This window comes from Eptatretus burgeri, chromosome 1 (genome assembly GCF_056783735.1).
Source record: "Eptatretus burgeri isolate ZD-2024b chromosome 1, Ebu_testis_v1, whole genome shotgun sequence".
NCBI lineage: Eukaryota > Metazoa > Chordata > Myxini > Myxiniformes > Myxinidae > Eptatretus > Eptatretus burgeri.
This window is the reverse complement of record NC_140961.1, coordinates 133973583-133992185: the sequence shown is the minus strand read 5'-3', so window position 1 is coordinate 133992185 and position 18603 is coordinate 133973583. Positions and strand designations below refer to the sequence as shown.

General features: G+C 39.8%; 2 protein-coding genes across 3 annotated transcripts in view; both read left to right on the top strand.

Annotated features, from left to right (window-relative positions):
- The window catches only part of LOC147035473 (uncharacterized), a 270907-nt gene that overhangs the window by 234737 nt on the left and 17567 nt on the right, over positions 1–18603 (top strand). The gene's annotated exons all lie outside the window — the stretch shown is intronic.
- The window catches only part of DRC3 (dynein regulatory complex subunit 3), a 38363-nt gene that overhangs the window by 18547 nt on the left and 1213 nt on the right, over positions 1–18603 (top strand). Inside the window, exons 4-10 of the mRNA XM_085899048.1 lie at positions 2203–2369; positions 2447–2593; positions 11562–11681; positions 11802–11918; positions 13951–14121; positions 17179–17310; positions 18398–18603. The exon at positions 18398–18603 is cut by the window's right edge and continues 1213 nt beyond it. Coding sequence (XP_085755174.1) covers positions 2203–2369; positions 2447–2593; positions 11562–11681; positions 11802–11918; positions 13951–14121; positions 17179–17310; positions 18398–18478 — 935 coding nt within the window. The 3' untranslated portion in view covers positions 18479–18603. The remainder of the gene's footprint in view (positions 1–2202; positions 2370–2446; positions 2594–11561; positions 11682–11801; positions 11919–13950; positions 14122–17178; positions 17311–18397) is intronic.

Here is an 18603-nt window from a genome sequence, read left to right as displayed (position 1 = left end):
CTCTCCACGACCTCAACATGCTCACCACTTCCCAAGGCTGGTGAAATGCTGTACTCATGTTGGTGCATGCAGTTCTGTGCTCTGCTTAAAACACAGGCATCATCCCAACTGACTGGAAGAGGCGCCTTGTTGTCCCTCTCTAGAAAGGGAAGGATGATCGCCAGGACTGCAACAACTACCGAGGGGTGCTGCTGCTTTCAGTGCTGGGCAAGGTCTTTGCTCTTATGATTCTTGATAGGGGTTTCCACCATCTGCTTGAGCACTAGTGCCCAGACCAGCAGGCTTTACACCAAAGAGGTCAACGATTGACCGTTTCCTTGCTCTTCGGGTCCTCACCGAATGCAGACGAGAGTTTCGGCAGGGCTGCTTGCAGCCTCAGTTGATCTCTGCAAAGCGTTCGAGTCAGTGAATTGGGATGCCCTCTGGAGGATTCTTGGCCTTTCTGGGGTGCCACCAAAACTAATCAATCTGATGTCTGAACTACACTCTGGTACTAAGAGTGCTGTGAGATGTGGTGATACCATCTCCGACATATTTCCAGTTGTTACTGGAGTTCAGCAGGGGTGTGCACTGGACCCAACACTTTTCAGCACTTGTATGGCCTGAATTCTGGGCAGTATGTCAGAGAGATCAAGCTGTGGTGCATCGTTTGAGAATGTCAAGATCTCTGACCTTGATTCCACAGATGATGCAGTCATCTTTGCAGAGACTCTGGAGATCCTTTTGGGGTCCCTTGAGGTGCTGATTGAGGAGTCTGAGCCACTGGGATTATGGGTTTCCTAGGTCAAAACTAAGATCCAGGCTTTCAATGACATATTGGATGCTGCTATCTTGTCTGTACCTATTTGTGGTGAGGATGTTGAGGTCATGGAGAGATTCACTAATTTGACAGTGATATTTATGTCTCTGCTGGCTGTGAACCAGAGGTCAATAGACGTCTGGGTTGGGCCTGTGGAGTCGTGGATTTACTGGATCATGCGGTGTGGCGCTTTCGGTACCTGTGCAGGAGGACCAAAGTCTGAGTCTTCATGTCCTTGGTGCTTCCAGTCTTGCTCTGCGGATGTGAGACTTGGACTCTGACCAGGGATCTGAGACGGAGACTTAATTCCTTTGGCACCAGGTCTCTTCAGATTCCTTGGCTATTGCTGGTCATACTTTGTGTCCAATGAGCGGTTGCTGAGAGTCTCAAATGAGATTTGTTGTATGCATAGTCCAAAAGTGTCGGCTGTTCCCTGAATTGTGGCTCAATTTCCTAACGTTGATCATGCTCACCAGATTCGCTCAGTGATGGAGCCTCGTGAGTGGAGGAGGCCAATGGTCCGACCACGTGCCTTGTGGTTGCAACAGGTTGATCAACATTTCAAGGAGATGGGGATGGGCCAAGCATTTCCTGGGGGATGGCCAGACCGAGGCCCCTGGAGTACTGGTGGAAAGTGAATGCAGCGATGCAACGCTGTGGTGCATGCTCCCATACCTGACTTAACCTCTAAGAATCTTTAGATCCTTTTAGACCCTTTTGAACCCCGAAGAGCCTTGGACTCCTTTCAACCCTTGAGACCTTTAGACATTCACACCTTTCAGATATTTTAATACCCTGAAGACCCCTTTGGCATGTCTCACCCTTTTTAGACACTTTCAGACAATTCCGACCCTGTCGACCTGAAATTACACCCCTTCGACCATTTTCAGATGTTTAAGACCCTTTAGACTCAGCCCCTGTCAGCGAATTCCAGCCCTCTAGACCTTAAATTACATTATTTAGACCCCTTCCACCTTTTAAGACCCTTTAGATCATTTCATCCTTTTTGATCCATTTTGACCTTTTGTCATTTAGACCTTCAGACCTTTTGATGCTTACATATTTACAATTAGACCATTTAGACCTTTCATTTACAATCAATGACCTTTCATTGAGTACATCCTTCCATTTATTTGCCACACAAAATACCCCACACAAAACAAGTCCTGGCAAAGGTCTGCAATCTCTGATTGCTCTTTCTTGTTATTATTAGTTTTGTTGTTTCCGTGTTGGATACAGCACGCTAATATGTGCATGATTGAATCAAAACCATTTGTTTAAATCATCTCCTTTTAGTCTGTTACTTTTGTTTCTAAACTGAAGGGATTATCTCATCTCAGTTTTCAATTGCTTCACATGTATGAGCATCATGAATACAATTAAATATTCTTTGTTTCCCATAGATTTGTCTTTTAATAACATCAGAAAGATTGAGGGTTTGGAGAAATTGACCAAGCTGGAAGATCTGACCCTGTCCCATAATAATATTTCTCGTTTGGAGAACATGGACAACCTCGTCAAACTCAACTTCTTGTCCATTGGGCACAATGATCTCCAACAGCTGGAAAACGTGAGGTGTGTTTGTGCAGATACACTCTGCTTCCTTATTGAACATGACTAACGTTTTACCAATGTCCTTCCACACAGGTGCTTTACCTCAGACGATTTCCAAATCTGTACTCACTGAATCTCCGTGGAAATCTCATTTGTGAGGATGAACGATACGACATGTTTATCGGAGGTTACCTATCCAATCTGGTTTACTTGGACTTCCGAAGGATTGCTCAAAGCCTGGTAGGCATTTTTCAAATGTATACCTTTATCAGAGTTTAAATATACAATTTGGTTTACAGAGACTTCTGATGGATTGCTCAAAGCCTGGTATCCGTTTTTCAAATGTATACTGAAATGCTCAATACATATTGGACTCGTTCGACATGAACAGCTTCTGATTGATGCAGGTAATCCATTGTGAAGATCAAAAATGTGTTTAAAAAAGCCTGTTTCAGATATAAGAGAGGATCATATGGCCCTTCGCACTGCACTCACGTTGACATATTATTGATGTAATTGTGCCATCATGTTCTTCACGTGTACCCAAACATGTCACGTCTGCATTTCCATATAATTTACTCCACAAGTTTATACCTGCTCCCGATGTGAGCAAAATATGGTGTCATACCCGACCTTCCTCCAGCAGTAGTCAGTTGTTGAACCACTTGCATGATACACCACCTTATCATGAATTATAAGGTGGTGATTTCTACACACGAATGTGTTGTTTGTTGAAATGAGAAAATGAGAAGGTGGTAATTTCTACACAAGAATGATTTGTTTGTTGAAATTCGAAATTGATAAGGTGGTGATTTCTAAACAAGAATGACTTGTTTGTTGAAATTAGAAAAGCATAAGGTAGTGATTTCTCCACAAGAATGGCTTGTTTGTTGAAATTAGAAAATGAAACCTGGTATTTCTACACAAGAATGGTTTGTTTGTTGGAATTAGAAAAGGATAAGGTGGTGATTTCTACACAATAATGGCTTGTTTGTTGAAGTTAGAAAAGCATAAGGTGGTGATTTCTCCACAAGAATGGTTTGTTTGTTGATATTAGAAAAGGATAACGTGGTGATTTCTGCACAAGAATGGCTTGTTTGTTGAAATTGCACAATGATAAGGTGGTGATTTCTTCACAAGAATTGTTAGTTTGTTGAAATTAGAAAAGGACAAGGTGGTGATTTCTACACAAGAATTGCTTGTTTGTTGAAATTAGAAAAGGATAAGATGGTGATTTCCACACAAGAATGGTTTGTTTGTTGAAATTAGAAAAGGACAAGGTGGTGATTTCCACACAAGAATGGTTTGTTTGTTGAAATTAGAAAAGGATAACGTGGTGATTTCTGCACAAGAATGGCTTGTTTGTTGAAATTGCACAATGATAAGGTGGTGATTTCTTCACAAGAATTGTTGGTTTGTTGAAATTAGAAAATGATAAGGTGGTGATTTCTTCACAAGAATGGCTTGTTTGTTGAAATTAGAAAAGGATAAGATGGTGATTTCCACACAAGAATGGTTTGTTTGTTGAAATTAGAAAAGGACAAGGTGGTGATTTCTGCACAAGAATGGTTTGTTTGTTGAAATCAGAAAAGAAACAAGGTGGTGATTTCTACACAAGAATGGTTTGTTTGTTGAAATTAGAAAAGGCCAAGGTGGTGCTTTCTACACAAGAATGGCTTGTTATTTGAAATTAGAAAAGGATAAGGTGGTGATTTCTGCACAAGAATGGTTTGTTTGTTGAAATTGCAAAATGATAAGATGGTCATTTCTATACAAGAATGGCTTGTTTGTTGAAATTAGAAAAGGATAAGGTGGTTATTTCTCCACACGAATGGTTTGTTCGTTGAAATTAGAAAAGGATAAGATGGTGATTTTTGCACAAGAATGGGTTTGTTTGTTAAAATTGCAAAATGCTAAGATGATTATTTCCACACAAGAATTGTTGGTTTGTTGGGTATAGAAAAGGACGAGACGACACGTGCACCCTTGGGTTCCCATTGTGACAGCAGTTGATAAAAAAAATCAATTAAATTTTTTTTTTAAAGATAGCTCCAGCGAGCTGTACTGCTGAGGTTGTTTGCATTGATCAAATAATCCCGAAGAGTGCTTGACTGAATCGGGAATTGATTTTTTAAATAATTTTTTCGTTGCCCGATTTGAATGAAACTTGACGACACACCGCAGGAAAATGGTGAGTAAGGTGGCCGAAAATTTTTGCGCTATCGTGTACCGTTTTGGCTGTATATTGGGAACCTACTTACATACATACAGACAAACGTACAAGATGAGAGTTTTCGTAATATAAAGATAAGGTGGTGATTTCTTCAAAAGAATGGTTTGTTTGTTGAAATGAGAAAATGATAAGGTAGTGATATTACAAAATCACAAGAATGGTTTGTTTGTTGAAATTAGAAAATGATAAGGTGGTGATTTCCACACAAGAATGGTTTGTTAGTTGAAATTAGAAAAGGATAAGGTGGTGATTTCTGCACAAGAATGGTGCGTTTGTTGAAATTAGAAAAGGATAAGGTCGTGATTTCTACACAAGAATGGTTTATTTGTTGAAATTAGGCACTGCTGTTTCGTGGTGATTTCGACACAAGAATGGCTTGTTTGTTGAAATTAGGAAAGATAAGGTGGTGATTTCTATACAAGAATGGTTCGTTTGGAGATATTACAAAATGATAAGGTGGTGATTTCCACACAGGAATGATTTGTTTGTTGAAATTAGAAAAGGATAAGGTGGTGATTTCTTCATAAGAATGGTTTGTTTGTTGAAATTATAAATTGATAAGGTGGTGATTTCTTCACAAGAATGATTTGTTTGTTAAAATTAGAAAAGGATAAGGTCGTGATTTCTACACAAGAATGGTTTATTTGTTGAAATTAGGCAATGGTAAGGTGGTGATTTCGACACAAGAATGGCTTGTTTTTGAAATTAGGAAAGATAAGGTGGTGATTTCTATACAAGAATGGTTCGTTTGGAGATATTACAAAATGATAAGGTGGTGATTTCCACACAGGAATGATTTGTTTGTTGAAATTAGAAAAAGGATAAGGTGGTGATTTCTTCATAAGAATGGTTTGTTTGTTGAAATTATAAATTGATAAGGTGGTGATTTCTTCACAAGAATGATTTGGTTGTTGAAATTAGAAAAGGATAAGATGGTGATTTTTGCACAAGAATGGGTTTGTTTGTTAAAATTGCAAAATGCTAAGATGGTGAATTCCACACAATAATAGCTTGTTTGTTGAAATTAGAAAAGGATAAGGTGGTGATTTCCACACAATAATAGCTTGTTTGTTGAAATTAGAAAATGATAAGGTGGTGATTTCTTCATAAGAATGGTTAGTTGAAATGAGAAAAGGATAAGGTTGTGATTTCTAAACAAGAATGGTTTGTTTGTTGAAATTCGAAAATGATAAGGTGGTGATTTCTGCACAGGAATGATTTGTTTGTTGAAATTCAAAAATGATAAGGTGGTGATTTCTAAACAAGAATGGTTTGTTTGTTTAAATTCGAAAATGATAAGGTGGTGATTTCTGCACAAGAATGATTTGGTTGTTGAAATTAGAAAATCATAAGGTGGAAAGTTCTACACAAGAATGGTTTGTTTGTTGAAATTAGAAAAGGATGAGGTGGTGATTTCTTCATAAGAATGGTTCATTTGGTGATTTTACAAAATGATAAGGTGGTGATTTCCACACAGGAATGATTTGTTTGTTGAAAGTAGAAAAGGATAAGGTGGTGATTTCTGCACAAGAATGGGTTTGTTTGTTAAAATTGCAAAATGCTAAGATGGTGAATTCCACACAATAATAGCTTGTTTGTTGAAATTAGAAAAGGATTCGGTGGTGATTTCCACACAATAATAGCTTGTTTGTTGAAATTAGAAAATGATAAGGTGGTGATTTCTTCATAAGAATGGTTAGTTGAAATGAGAAAAGGATAAGGTTGTGATTTCTAAACAAGAATGGTTTGTTTGTTGAAATTCGAAAATGATAAGGTGGTGATTTCTGCACAGGAATGATTTGTTTGTTGAAATTCGAAAATGATAAGGTGGTGATTTCTAAACAAGAATGGTTTGTTTGTTGAAATTCGAAAATGATAAGGTGGTGATTTCTGCACAAGAATGATTTGGTTGTTGAAATTAGAAAATCATAAGGTGGAAAGTTCTACACAAGAATGGTTTGTTTGTTGAAATTAGAAAAGGATAACGTGGTGATTTCTGCACAAGAATGGCTTGTTTGTTGAAATTGCACAATGATAAGGTGGTGATTTCTGCACAAGAATGGGTTTGTTTGTTAAAATTGCAAAATGCTAAGATGGTGATTTCTACACAAGAATAGCTTGTTTGTTGAAATTAGAAAAGGATAAGGTGGTGTTTTCTCCACAAGAATGGTTTGTTTGTTGAAATTAGAAAAGGATAAGGTCGTGATTTCCACACAAGAATGGTTTGTTCGTTGAAATTAGAAAAGGATAAGATGGTGATTTTTGCACAAGAATGGGTTTGTTTGTTAAAATTGCAAAATGCTAAGATTTGTTTGTTGAAATTCGAAAAGGAAAAGGTGGTTATTTCTCCACATGAATGGTTTGTTTGTTGAAATTAGAAAATGATAAGGTGGTGATTTTTACACAAGAATGGTTTGTTTGTTGGGATTAGAAAGGATGAGGTGGTGATTTCCACACAAGAATGGTTGGTTTGTTGGGATTAGAAAAGGACGAGACGACGCGTGCACCCTTGGGTTCCCGTTGTGACAGCAGTTGATAAAAAAAATCATTTCAAATATATTTTTTGAAAAGATAGTTCCAGCGAACTATACCGCTGAGGTTGTTTGCATTGATCAAATAATCCCGAAGAGTGCTTGACTGAATCGCGAATTGATATTTTAATAATTTTTTCGTTGCCCGATTTGAATGAAACTTGACTACACACTGCAGGAGAATGGTGAGTAAGGTGGCCCAAAACTTTTTGTGCTATCGTGTACCGTTTTGGCTGTATTTCTGGAACATACTTGCATACATACAGACAAACATGCATACATACATACATACAAGATGAGAGTTTTTGTAATATAAAGATAAGGTGGTGATTTCTTCACAAGAATGGTTTGTTTGTTGAAATTAGAAATTGATAAGGTGGTGATTTCTACACAAAAATGATTTGGTTGTTGAAATTAGAAAATCATGAGGTGGAAAGTTCTACACAAGAATGGTTTGTTTGTTGAAATTGGAAAAGGATAAGGTCATGATTTCTTCACAAGAATGGTTTGTTTGTTGAAATTGGAAAAGGATAAGGTCATGATTTCTTCACAAGAATGGTTTGTTTGTTGAAATTAGAAAATGATAAAGTGGTGATTTCTGCACAAGAATGGTTTGTTGAAATTAGAAAAGGATAAGGCAGTGATTTCTTCACAAGAATGGTTTGTTTGTTGAAATTGGAAAAGGATAAGGTCATGATTTCTTCACAAGAATGCTTTGTTTGTTGAAATTAGAAAATGATAAGATGGTGATTTCTGCACAAGAATGGTTTGTTTGTTGAAATTGGAAAAGGATAAGGTCATGATTTCTTCACAAGAATTGTTTGTTTGTTGAAATTAGAAAATGATAAAGTGGTGATTTGTGCACAAGAATGGTTTGTTGAAATTAGAAAAGGATAAGGTAGTGATTTCTTCACAAGAATGGTTTGTTTGTTGAAATTGGGAAAGGATAAGGTCATGATTTCTTCACAAGAATTCTTTGTTTGTTGAAATTAGAAAATGATGAGATGGTGATTTCTTCACAAGAATGGTTTGTTTGTTGAAATTAGGCAATGGTAAGGTGGTGATTTCTACACAAGATTGGTTTGTTTGGTGAAATTAGAAAAGGATAAAGTGGTTATTTCTACAGAAGAATGGTTTGTTTGTTGAAATTAAAAAAGGATAAGGTGATTTCCACACAAGAATGGTTTGTTTGTTGATATTAGAAAAGGATAAGGTGGTGATTTCTGCACAAGAATGGTTTGTTTGTTGAAATTAGAAAAGGATAAGGTGGTGATTTCTCCACAAGAATGGTTTGTTTGTTGAAATTATATATTGATAAGGTGGTGATTTCTACACAAGAATGATTTGGTTGTTGAAATTATATATTGATAAGGTGGTGATTTCTACACAAGAATGATTTGGTTGTTGAAATTATATATTGATAAGGTGGTGATTTCTTCATAAGAATGGTTTGTTTGTTGAAATTATGTATTTATTAGGTGGTGATTTCTGCACAAGAATGGTTTGTTGGTTGAAATTCGAAAATGATAAGGTGGTGATTTCTAAACAAGAAAGGTTTGTTTGTTGGGATAAGAAAATGATAAGGCAGTGGTTTCTCCAAACAAATGGTTGATTTGTTGAAATTTGAAAAGGATAAGGTGTTGATTTCTGCACAAGAATGGTTTGTTTGTTGAAATTGGAAAAGGATAAGGTCATGATTTTTTCACAAGAATGCTTTGTTTGTTGAAATTGCAAAATGATAACGTGGTGATTTCTCAACAAGAATGTTTTTTTTTTGTTGTGTACCTTGTCGAGGCTCGTATGAGAGTTAACACACAATGCACAGCAAGGGGGGCATGAGACAAGAGGGACGGGAGTGCGAAGGACAAAACAGTGGGGAACAGAGACATTAGGAGATCCTGTGGAAGGGACAGGGATGGAGTGGGGAACATGAGGTTTACAAGATGGACACTGCAGGACTTTCAGGAAGGAAAGCAGGGAATTTGAAGGAGTTGAGTTTAGGGTGGGTTTACGGGGAAGAAAAGATCGAGGATTTGGATGGGGGACGATAAGAAGTGGTGTTGAACAGCTGTTTTGAAGGCCTGGTGGGAAGAATGTGATTGAACAGAATGAGGGAGTTTATTCCAAAGGCGGGAAAAGAGGAATGAAAGAGTGGAGGTGAGCAGTGATGCGTGATTTTGGTAGTTTTACCAGAAGGGGGTTGTTGGCAGACCTTGATCGCCCTGCAGAAAGATGGTGGGGACAACTCACAGACAGAGTGGGGGTTGGGGGGGGTGGCGAGACTGGAGTGGAGACTGTGGAAGACAGAAAGATCACCAACCTGCCTGTGGTGTGAGAGGCCCAAAGACTCATCCTCATCGCGGGAGATACCAATGATCCTCAATGCCTTGGTTTCCACAACGTGAAGGCAAGAAAGGTGAGAGGCAGGAGCACCGGCCCACAGGGGAGGGTAGTAATCCATCAGGCTGTGGACGAAAGCTTTGTATGTGGTCAGGAGCTCACGTGGGCTGAGGAAGGACTTTGCACTACAGAGAATTTGTTTGTTGAAATTAGAAAATTATAAGATTGTGATTTCTACACAAGAATGGTTTGTTATTTGAAATTAGAAAATGATAAGGTGGTGATTTCCTCACAAGAATGGTTTGTTATTTGAAATTAGAAAATGGTAAGGTGGTGATTTCTCCACAAGAATGGCTTGTTTGCTGAATTTAGAAAAGGATAAGGTGTTGATTTCTGCACAAAAGAATGGTTTGTTTGTTGAAATTAGAAAATGAAAAGGTGGTGATTTCTGCACAAGAATGATTTGTTTGTTGAAATTAGAAAATGATAAGGTGGTGATTTCTACACAAGAATGGTTTGTTTGTTGAAATTAAAAATTGATGAGGTGGTGATTTCTGCACAAGAATAGTTTGTTTGTTGAAATTCGAAAATGATAAGGTGGTGATTTCTCCACAAGAATGGTTTGTTTGGTGAAATTAGAAAATGATAAGGTGGTGATTTCTACACAAGAATGGTTTGTTTGTTGAAATTAGAAAATGATAAGGTGGTGATTTCTGCACAAGAATGGTTTGTTTGTTGAAATTAGAAAATGATAAGATGGTGATTTCTGCACGAGACTGGTTCGTTTGTTGAAATTAGAAAAGGATAAGGTGGTGATTTCTGCACAAGAATGGTTTGTTTGTTGAAATTAGAAAATGATAAGATGGTGATTTCTGCACGAGACTGGTTCGTTTGTTGAAATTAGAAAAGGATAAGGTGGTGATTTCTGCACAAGAATGGTTTGTTTGTTGAAATTAAAAAAGGATAAGGTGGTGATTTCCACACCAGAATGGCTTGTTTGTTGAAATTGCAAAATGATAACGTGGTGATTTCTCAACAAGAATGTTTTTTTTTGTTGTTGTGTACCTTGTCGAGGCTCGTATGAGAGTTAACACACAATGCACAGCAACGGAGGCATGAGATAAGAGGGACGGGAGTGCGAAGGACAAAACAGTGGGGAACAGAGACATTAGGAGATCCTGTGGAAGGGACAGGGATGGAGTGGGGAACATGAGGTTTACAAGATGGACACTGCAGGACTTTCAGGAAGGAAAGCAGGGAATTTGAAGGAGTTGAGTTTAGGGTGGGTTTCCGTGGAAGAAAGATCGAGGATTTGGATGGGGGACGAAAAGAAGTGGTGGTGAACAGCTGTTTTGAAGGCCTGGTGGGAAGAATGTGATTGAACAGAATGAGGGAGTTTATTCCAAAGGCGGGAAAAAAGAGGAATGAAAGAGTGGAGGTGAGCAGTGATTCGTGATTTTGGTAGTTTTACCAGAAGGGGGTTGTTGTCAGACCTTGAGTGCCCTGTGGAAAGATGGTGGGGACAAATCACAGACAGAGTGGTGGTGGGGGGGGGGGTGGCGAGACTGGAGTGGAGACTGTGGAAGACAGAAAGATCACCAACCTGCCTGTGGTGTGAGTGTGAGAGGCCCAAAGACAGCCTCATCGCGGGAGATACCAATGATCCTCAATGCCTTGGTTTCCACAAAGTGAAGTCAATAAAGGTGAGAGGCAGGAGCACTGGCCCACAGGGGAGGGTAGTACTCCATCAGGCTGTGGACGAAAGCTTTGTATGTGGTCAGGAGCTCAGGTGGGCTGAGGAAGGACTTTGCACCACAGAGAATTTGTTTGTTGAAATTAGAAAATGATAAGGTGGTGGTTTCTGCACAAGAATGGTTTGTTTGTTGAAATTAGAAAATGATAATATGGTGATTTCTGCACAAGAATGGTTCGTTTGTTGAAGTTAGAAAATGATAAGGTGGTGATTTCTGCACAAGAATGGTTCATTTGTTGAAATTAGAAAAGGATAAGGTGGTGATTTCTGCACAAGAATGTTTCATTTGTTGAAATTAGAAAATGATAAGGTGGTGATTTCTCAACAAGAATGGTTTGTTGTTTTCTGCAGAAAGAACTGGCAAAGGAAAAGTTTGATTTTGGAATTGAGAAACAAAGGTGCCGTGAACAATTGCTTCAGGAAGAGGAAGAATCTGTCAGAACAACAGCAGAAACAGTGGCTTTACACAAGGTATTTAAAGTAAATGTTCAGAGTAAGTACTTTTAACACACGAAACCCTATATGAATGTAAAGTGTTGACATGGACATTTTGTGTCGACATTGAATTTTCATTCCCTTTCCTTACTCCAGGCTGCTTTTGTGCACCTGCTTGATGGGCCATCCTTCTTTGAGAACATGTTTACTGAAGACACTGTTGGACTCCAGTTTTTGGTTTTACCAGGAGTATCTGATGTCTTTGAAACATATCCTTTGAGCTCACTTAGCTTCATCAGCATTTTCATTTCCGACATCAAATGTTACAGTTGAATAATTTGCTAATCCATCCAGTGCTGAGCTTATAAGCTTAAGGTGAAATGGAAATACTGGGATGTGATCCTTGGTTCATATTTTATTGGGTTAAGATCACTTATCGAGTTTCAGTTTCATCCCAATGGGTGGCAGGTAAGCGATAACATGTCCTGTTCAGGAGCATTGTCAGCAGAAACCTTCTGTCTTTGTTTGGAACTGTGGCCAATATTATGCAAATTTATTTTGCAATTTCCAACATCAACACCAATTTTTAGGCATATGTGCAAGACAGCTCTCGACCCGACCCAGCCCTGAACTGCCATCCTGGTGTTTCACAGGGAGGGCATCATCGTCAATGTGTGCACCATCTTTCGGACGGACATTAAACGGACACCCCATATATCATTATTAGTTGTTGGACTTTAAAGATTCCATGGTGTCCTTCGGGAAGAGTATGCAAGGTGTCTCCGACACCCTGGCCAAATTCCAAATTTCTGCCCTGACTTCCTGTGTCAAAGTGGCTACCTGTCCAGGATTATATTTTTTTGCCAAGAAACTGCTTCGACAGAACCAATGCTCTGTGTAGAGCATGGTATATGACTGAATTTATGTTTCAGTCAAAACTGCACCACAATATTTGATTTATAGAGTTTATGTTTCAGTCAAAACTGCACTACAATATATGAAAGACTTGACATAGCCAGGGGCACGATTCTATAAATCAGAGAAAAAGAGCAATGGTGTGCAGTAACCTTAGATTTGGGAGGGTAACCAGGTATGAGTATTAGATGAATGCATGTGACCATGTCAGACTGGCAAGGACAGGGGGTTAACGGTGCAAAATAGGGATTGAGATCGTGTGGAAAACCACATGTGAAGTATGACGAAAGAATCGCAATGCTACCATTTTCAATACAGTGGAAGAGGAGCACGATTTCCACTCGGCGACACGAGGGTAATCAAATTCTGGAACAATTAGTAATGCTTTCTCAATCCAGGCCACTGCCGATAAACCAGACATCGTCTGTTTAACAGAATCCTTCCTCCCACAGAACATCCCTGACTCCTTAGGATCTCTCCCCAGTTATTGTCTCCTCCAATTTGATTGGCCTGAACCATGTCCTAGCCCAAATATCCTGACCTGTTGTTCCTGAGTGAAGGTACTTTATTTTAAATCAATCACTCCTCCAAGTGAAGGCGTGCTGGGGTTGGAGGCATTAACAAGAATACGTCTAATTTTGAATTGCCCAGAACAGAAGCCTCACCTTATGGTCTGAGATAAATAAAAAAATTGGAGAACAGATAAGACGATGTCAGACACAAATATTGATTTAATTAATTTGATGATTATCATGGTTATACTGTTGACTGATATGCAATTCATAATCTTGTAACTTTCTTCTTCTGGCTGGGGCAACTGTATCCACCACAAATATAGATGACCTTTTAAAATGCATCTTCAAAGAGTTGCAAGAACAGATGCACAAGTATTAAGAACTGTCAGATCGGCCAAAAAAACCTTTTCACCGTTGCAGTGTAGAAATTTAGAGGTGCAGGAGCAGCTTGCATGGAGGTTAGGGTAGTTTTTCAGTCACACCATTTAGACACACTACAATGACACAAACTGTGCACATTGTGACCCTCTCTTACATGAGTGAAGGGAAGAATAGGTCATTTCTCAGACAGTCTTGATCAATTGCTACCATGAGAAAAGACAAATATTTGATCTCAGGTGAGTCTGATCTTGGCTATGGCTCTGCAAAGGTCAACCAAGGACCGATGCTTATGGGTCTTGCAGAGCGACACAAGGAGAATATAAACTCGCTCAAGGAAAAGGCAGATGATTATGGGTCTTCCAATCAACTCAACACATACTTCTCTCTCTCATGACTGATGAGTGAGTGACTGACTGATACTCTGTCTACAGCACTGATTTACTCAGTTACATTAAAAAATTTTTTTTTAATATTCTTGACTGCTGCTTACATATAAAACTGAATTTACAGAAGTTTGCCAACAACTCTTTCAGTTTGGTTTGGACCAACACAGGATTCGAGAGTTTGAAATCAAGAGTTTCACTGAGAGTATGAATGAAACAAAAGTTGAAAATCGAGAAGCTGCATCATTTGTTGTCGAAAACTTCAACATTTACAAAAGAAAGGTGCGTAAATTGCTCAGTATATTTCACAAGAGAGCTTGTCAATTAACATTTTGACACACACAACTGACGACATGGGGTCGATATGAAATTATTTACAAGCACGTTGTGCATCACATATTGTGATTTCATTGCATCAACTGGGATGCAAAAAAAATCATTAAAACCTTGATTTCGCATCCTTCTATTTTAATCACATCCTCCTGGATGCTATTTCTAGCAAATTACGAGGTGGCATCTCTCTCACCATCTTAGCACGGTGAATCTTCTAATGCACCCCCCTGTTAAAAAATGAACATCCCAGGAATACTGCTTCACCTCCTTAACTTTGCCGAAGGCAGTCATGTCTGGTTGTTTTGTGCTGGTTCGTGTGTGTGTGTGTGTGTGTGTGTGTGTGTGTGTGTGTGTGTGTGTGTGTGTGTGTGTGTGTGTGTGTGTGTGTGTGTGTGTGTCATGTTATGTTTGTGTGGATAGTTTGCGCTTCCGGAAGTGAGAGGGGTTGGGTGCTTTACGGCAGTGAGAGAGGCCATGTTTGAAAGTATGTGTAAGTCGCTTAATAAACATTCTATTTCGTTCCTTCAGTTGAAGTTGTTGGAGTCAGTTTTTTACACCATAAGATTTGGTGACGAGGACGGGATGGCTGAAGTTTTGCTTTCATCTCTGCCTGCCTTTCTGGCTCTACCAAGCGAGTCACCTGTTCCCTGAAACTGCTGGATCTTATCCTTCCAGACATATCTGCTTGCACTTGGCTTGGAGGATGTGAGTGATGTTCACAAATGCCCTCTACTGATTCATTGCTTGGATACTGAGACACAGCACATCTTCTCCACATTGGGACTGGCTGACATGCGCTGAGGCTGTCACTGTTCTCAAGACGCACTTCGCCGTCACCCAGAGCATTCTCCCCAGGCGGTTCACTTCCCAACCGTGGGGCCAGCGGCTGGGCAAATCAATTTTACAGCTTACGGTTGCGTGGCAGGAATTGGTGCTGCCATGTAAATTCGGAGTACTTCATGATGAAATGATTCAGGACTGGCTTACTGAAAAACCTCCAGTGTGCAAGTGTGTGAGAGACTGTTGCTTGAAGCCAATGATTTAACTCTGACCAAAGCCATTCAATGAGCATGGTTAATGGAGTCTGCTGAAACATGTGCTGCTAAAATTACCGAAGCTCCCTCACCTACTGCAGTTATTGAACCTGCAGTGCAGAAAGTTCAGCCTGCCTTAATGCAATAAACAAACGCAGCAATGCCCTGCTCATTTTCGGCAGCGCTGTGAAAACTGCACGTCCATCAAACATGAGACCAGAGCCCGTGACTGCCCGGAACGAGGGCAGACCTGCAGAAACTGCAAAAATATGAACCACTTTGCCAGGTGATGTCACTTCATCCCAGCAGCAGCTCCTACCCAGCAACCACATCCAGCAGTGGCCACAATCCACAATGTGCTCTCCAATCCAACTGGCTTTAAGATGTGCACTGTATAGCTTAGAAGCTTGAAAGAAAGGACGTCTTCCAGAGGATTGTTGAGAAAGTAGATGGGGCGGGGGGGGGGGGGTTCCAAATGGTCTTTTTGGAGAGACAAAGTGAGAGTGTGAGATTTGTCCAGATTGAAAGACATATTCCACGTGTTGGACCAGTTTTTGATTTTACCCGGATCTGCAGTGAGCGAAGAAGCTGCTGCTTGCTTCTTCTTGCTTGCTTCTTCTTGCTTGCTTCTGAAGGATGACAGATGGTATGCCAAAGGGTGGAGTCATCAGCAAAGAGATAAAGAGGATTTTCCAGAGAGTTGGAGAGATCATTGATGAAAATCAGAAAAAGAACAGGGCCCAGAATGCTGCCTTGAGGAACTCCAGCCTGGGAACTCCATTTGGAGCCACACGTTGGCTGCGACAGGAGAGGAAGTCTGCGAGCCATGAGTCGAGATGGCCTTGGATACCATAAGAAGAAAGTTTGGTAAGCAAGGCAGACCTTGTCAAAGGCATGCAATATGTCTCTGATTTAATGTTTGGCATTGAGGACCTCCATCCATTGTTGGGAGAGCAGAAGCAGCATATCCAGGGTAGAGTGACCTGGTCTGAAACCAAATTGATCGGAAATCAAGCCATTGGAGAAGAGGAAGGATTTAATGTCCGAAGTGATGATGGATTCCATAACCTTGCTGATGGTTGGGAGAATGTTGATCGGTCTGTAGTTGCAGGGATCTGTTTTTGCACCTTTTTTATGCAGGGCAGTAATGTTTGCTGATTTCCAAGCAGATGGCAAATGACCTTGAGCAAAGGAGAGTGTGAATAGAACAGAGAGAGGGTGAGCAAGAGCAGAGGAGCAGGTTTTTAGGACATGTGGGCTGATGCTGTCTGGATCGGTTGCAGAATCTGAGTCGAGGTTTGACAGCAAGCTCACCACTTTGTAATAAGAAAAGGACACAGAGTCCAGGGACAGTTGGGTGCGACTGGATAAGGTGGGTACAGAAAGCGATGGGTTTTGGAAACAAGATTTCGATGCAAACACCAAGTTTAGGCATTCAGCCTTTTCACGTGCGGTATCAGCAGAGCGGCTATTTAAGGTAAGGCAGGGGATGGAGGGGAACATCCACCAGAAGTCTTTGGTATAACTTGGCCAAGGTTTGAAACCACTCCTCCAAGTTCCTCCTTTTTAACCAATCACTCCTTCAAGTTCCTCTTGTCATCATCCTTTTTTATTTTACCAATTACTCCAAGTTCCTCCTGTCCTCTTCCTTTTTAACCAATCATTCCTCCAAGTTCCTCCTGTCCTCTTCCTTTTTAACCAATCACTCCAGTTCCTCCTGTCCTCTTCCTTTTTAACCAATCACTCCTCCAAGTTCCTCCTGTCCTCCTCTGTCTTGGATCATAATGGCATGCTGTTCATGATGTGCGTGTATAGATATAGTGGTGTATAACGAAATTGCCACAAGCTGGTTCATAGTTATTGGAAAATTAAAAATTGTACTTCATAATTATGTTAAAACAGTATTTACAGTATATCCATTTATGTTCCAATGTTAACATTGTTGGAGAATGTTTTGTTTTCTATCTTGCAGGTGTTTGACAAATTACAGAAGATTACTGATGATGATGCTCAAGAGCAAGAAATATTGCTTTATGACCAGGAAGTAAACCATCTTCAGAAGTCCTTACTCAGTTTGGAAATAGAGATGGTTGATCGACTTGAAGTAAGTCTGGATGCTCAAAGGTAAAGTGAAATTGCAAACAGAAAAATCCCAAAAGCACTTTTGACATCACTTATGTTTCTGTCAATCACAGGTAAAGACATGACTGCCTGCCTCAACAGGGATTACAATATAATTAATATCTTGATAATTGTTCTTCAATTATTTTGTTTTTGTGTTCCAAATTCCAAATAGATTATAAAAATGGCAAAGAGCTTAACAACGTGTACGATCTCCTCAGAGAGCGTCATTTCCTGGCACCCACTCAACTCATGTTGAAAACTGAGCCACCCTGATACTGGATTTCCATGTAACAGCCATTTCCATTTGGGTTGTCAAAGTAAGCGAGTATGCATTTTATCCTGACCCTTTCCCAAAGTGTGCGGTTATGTGATGTGATGAGGCCCAGCCAATCGGTTGACTAGTGGGCAGATACATTTTGAGTCAAACCAAAAGAGAAGATGCCATTGTTTGGCCTACAATCACCCTATTTTACTTTTAAAAAGCACTGAATAGGCAGAAGAGAAGTCGGAAAGCTTAAGATGAGATGTGAGTTTATCGCTTGGAGGCGATACCCATTTGAGGTCTGAAATCGCACAAAGACGAAGCATTTTTCTCAGGCCAAGCAATATTCCTCAGAGCACAGACTCGACATGCTCAAGCTGAGTGAACCCAAGCATGTCCGTCCTGTTGTTTTCACTCAAGGCTGCAAAGAACTGCCCACATCCATCACATCACCTGAAACACCACTGAATGGAAACGGAAGCTTTTCCCTCCCCTCGGATAGAGGTTCATATGTGGACTGCGGGAGAACCTGTGTTGGGGAAGCACACAGTTGTATTGAAACACATATTTCATAATCCAAATTGGGCTTGGATAGGTCGAGGTCTCTGGTTTCCTGATGTAACAGGGTTTCACTGTCTTGGAAAATTCACCAAGCATTATTTGAAGTGTAACGTTGCATTTTAAGATAATGGATTATAAGGATTTGAAGAGAAAAATGCAATGTTTGAGGTTTTGATAATGCATTGTTGCTTCTTTTCATTGATGCTTGATGAAACTTGCTCAACCTTGTTCCTATTTCCTGCAGGATGCTTCAAAAGACCTCAAAAAAAACATCGCTGAATTGATTTCCATCTTTATTGAAAATATCAGAAGACTATATCCTTAAATTGCAGATGAGTACATTTTTGTTACCACCTGTGCCATCTTGTACTTTTATACCACGTTCACACTGATCTCATTCGAATATGTCATTGGATGTCTGTCACGGCATTTTGGGCAGGAAGCGAAGGA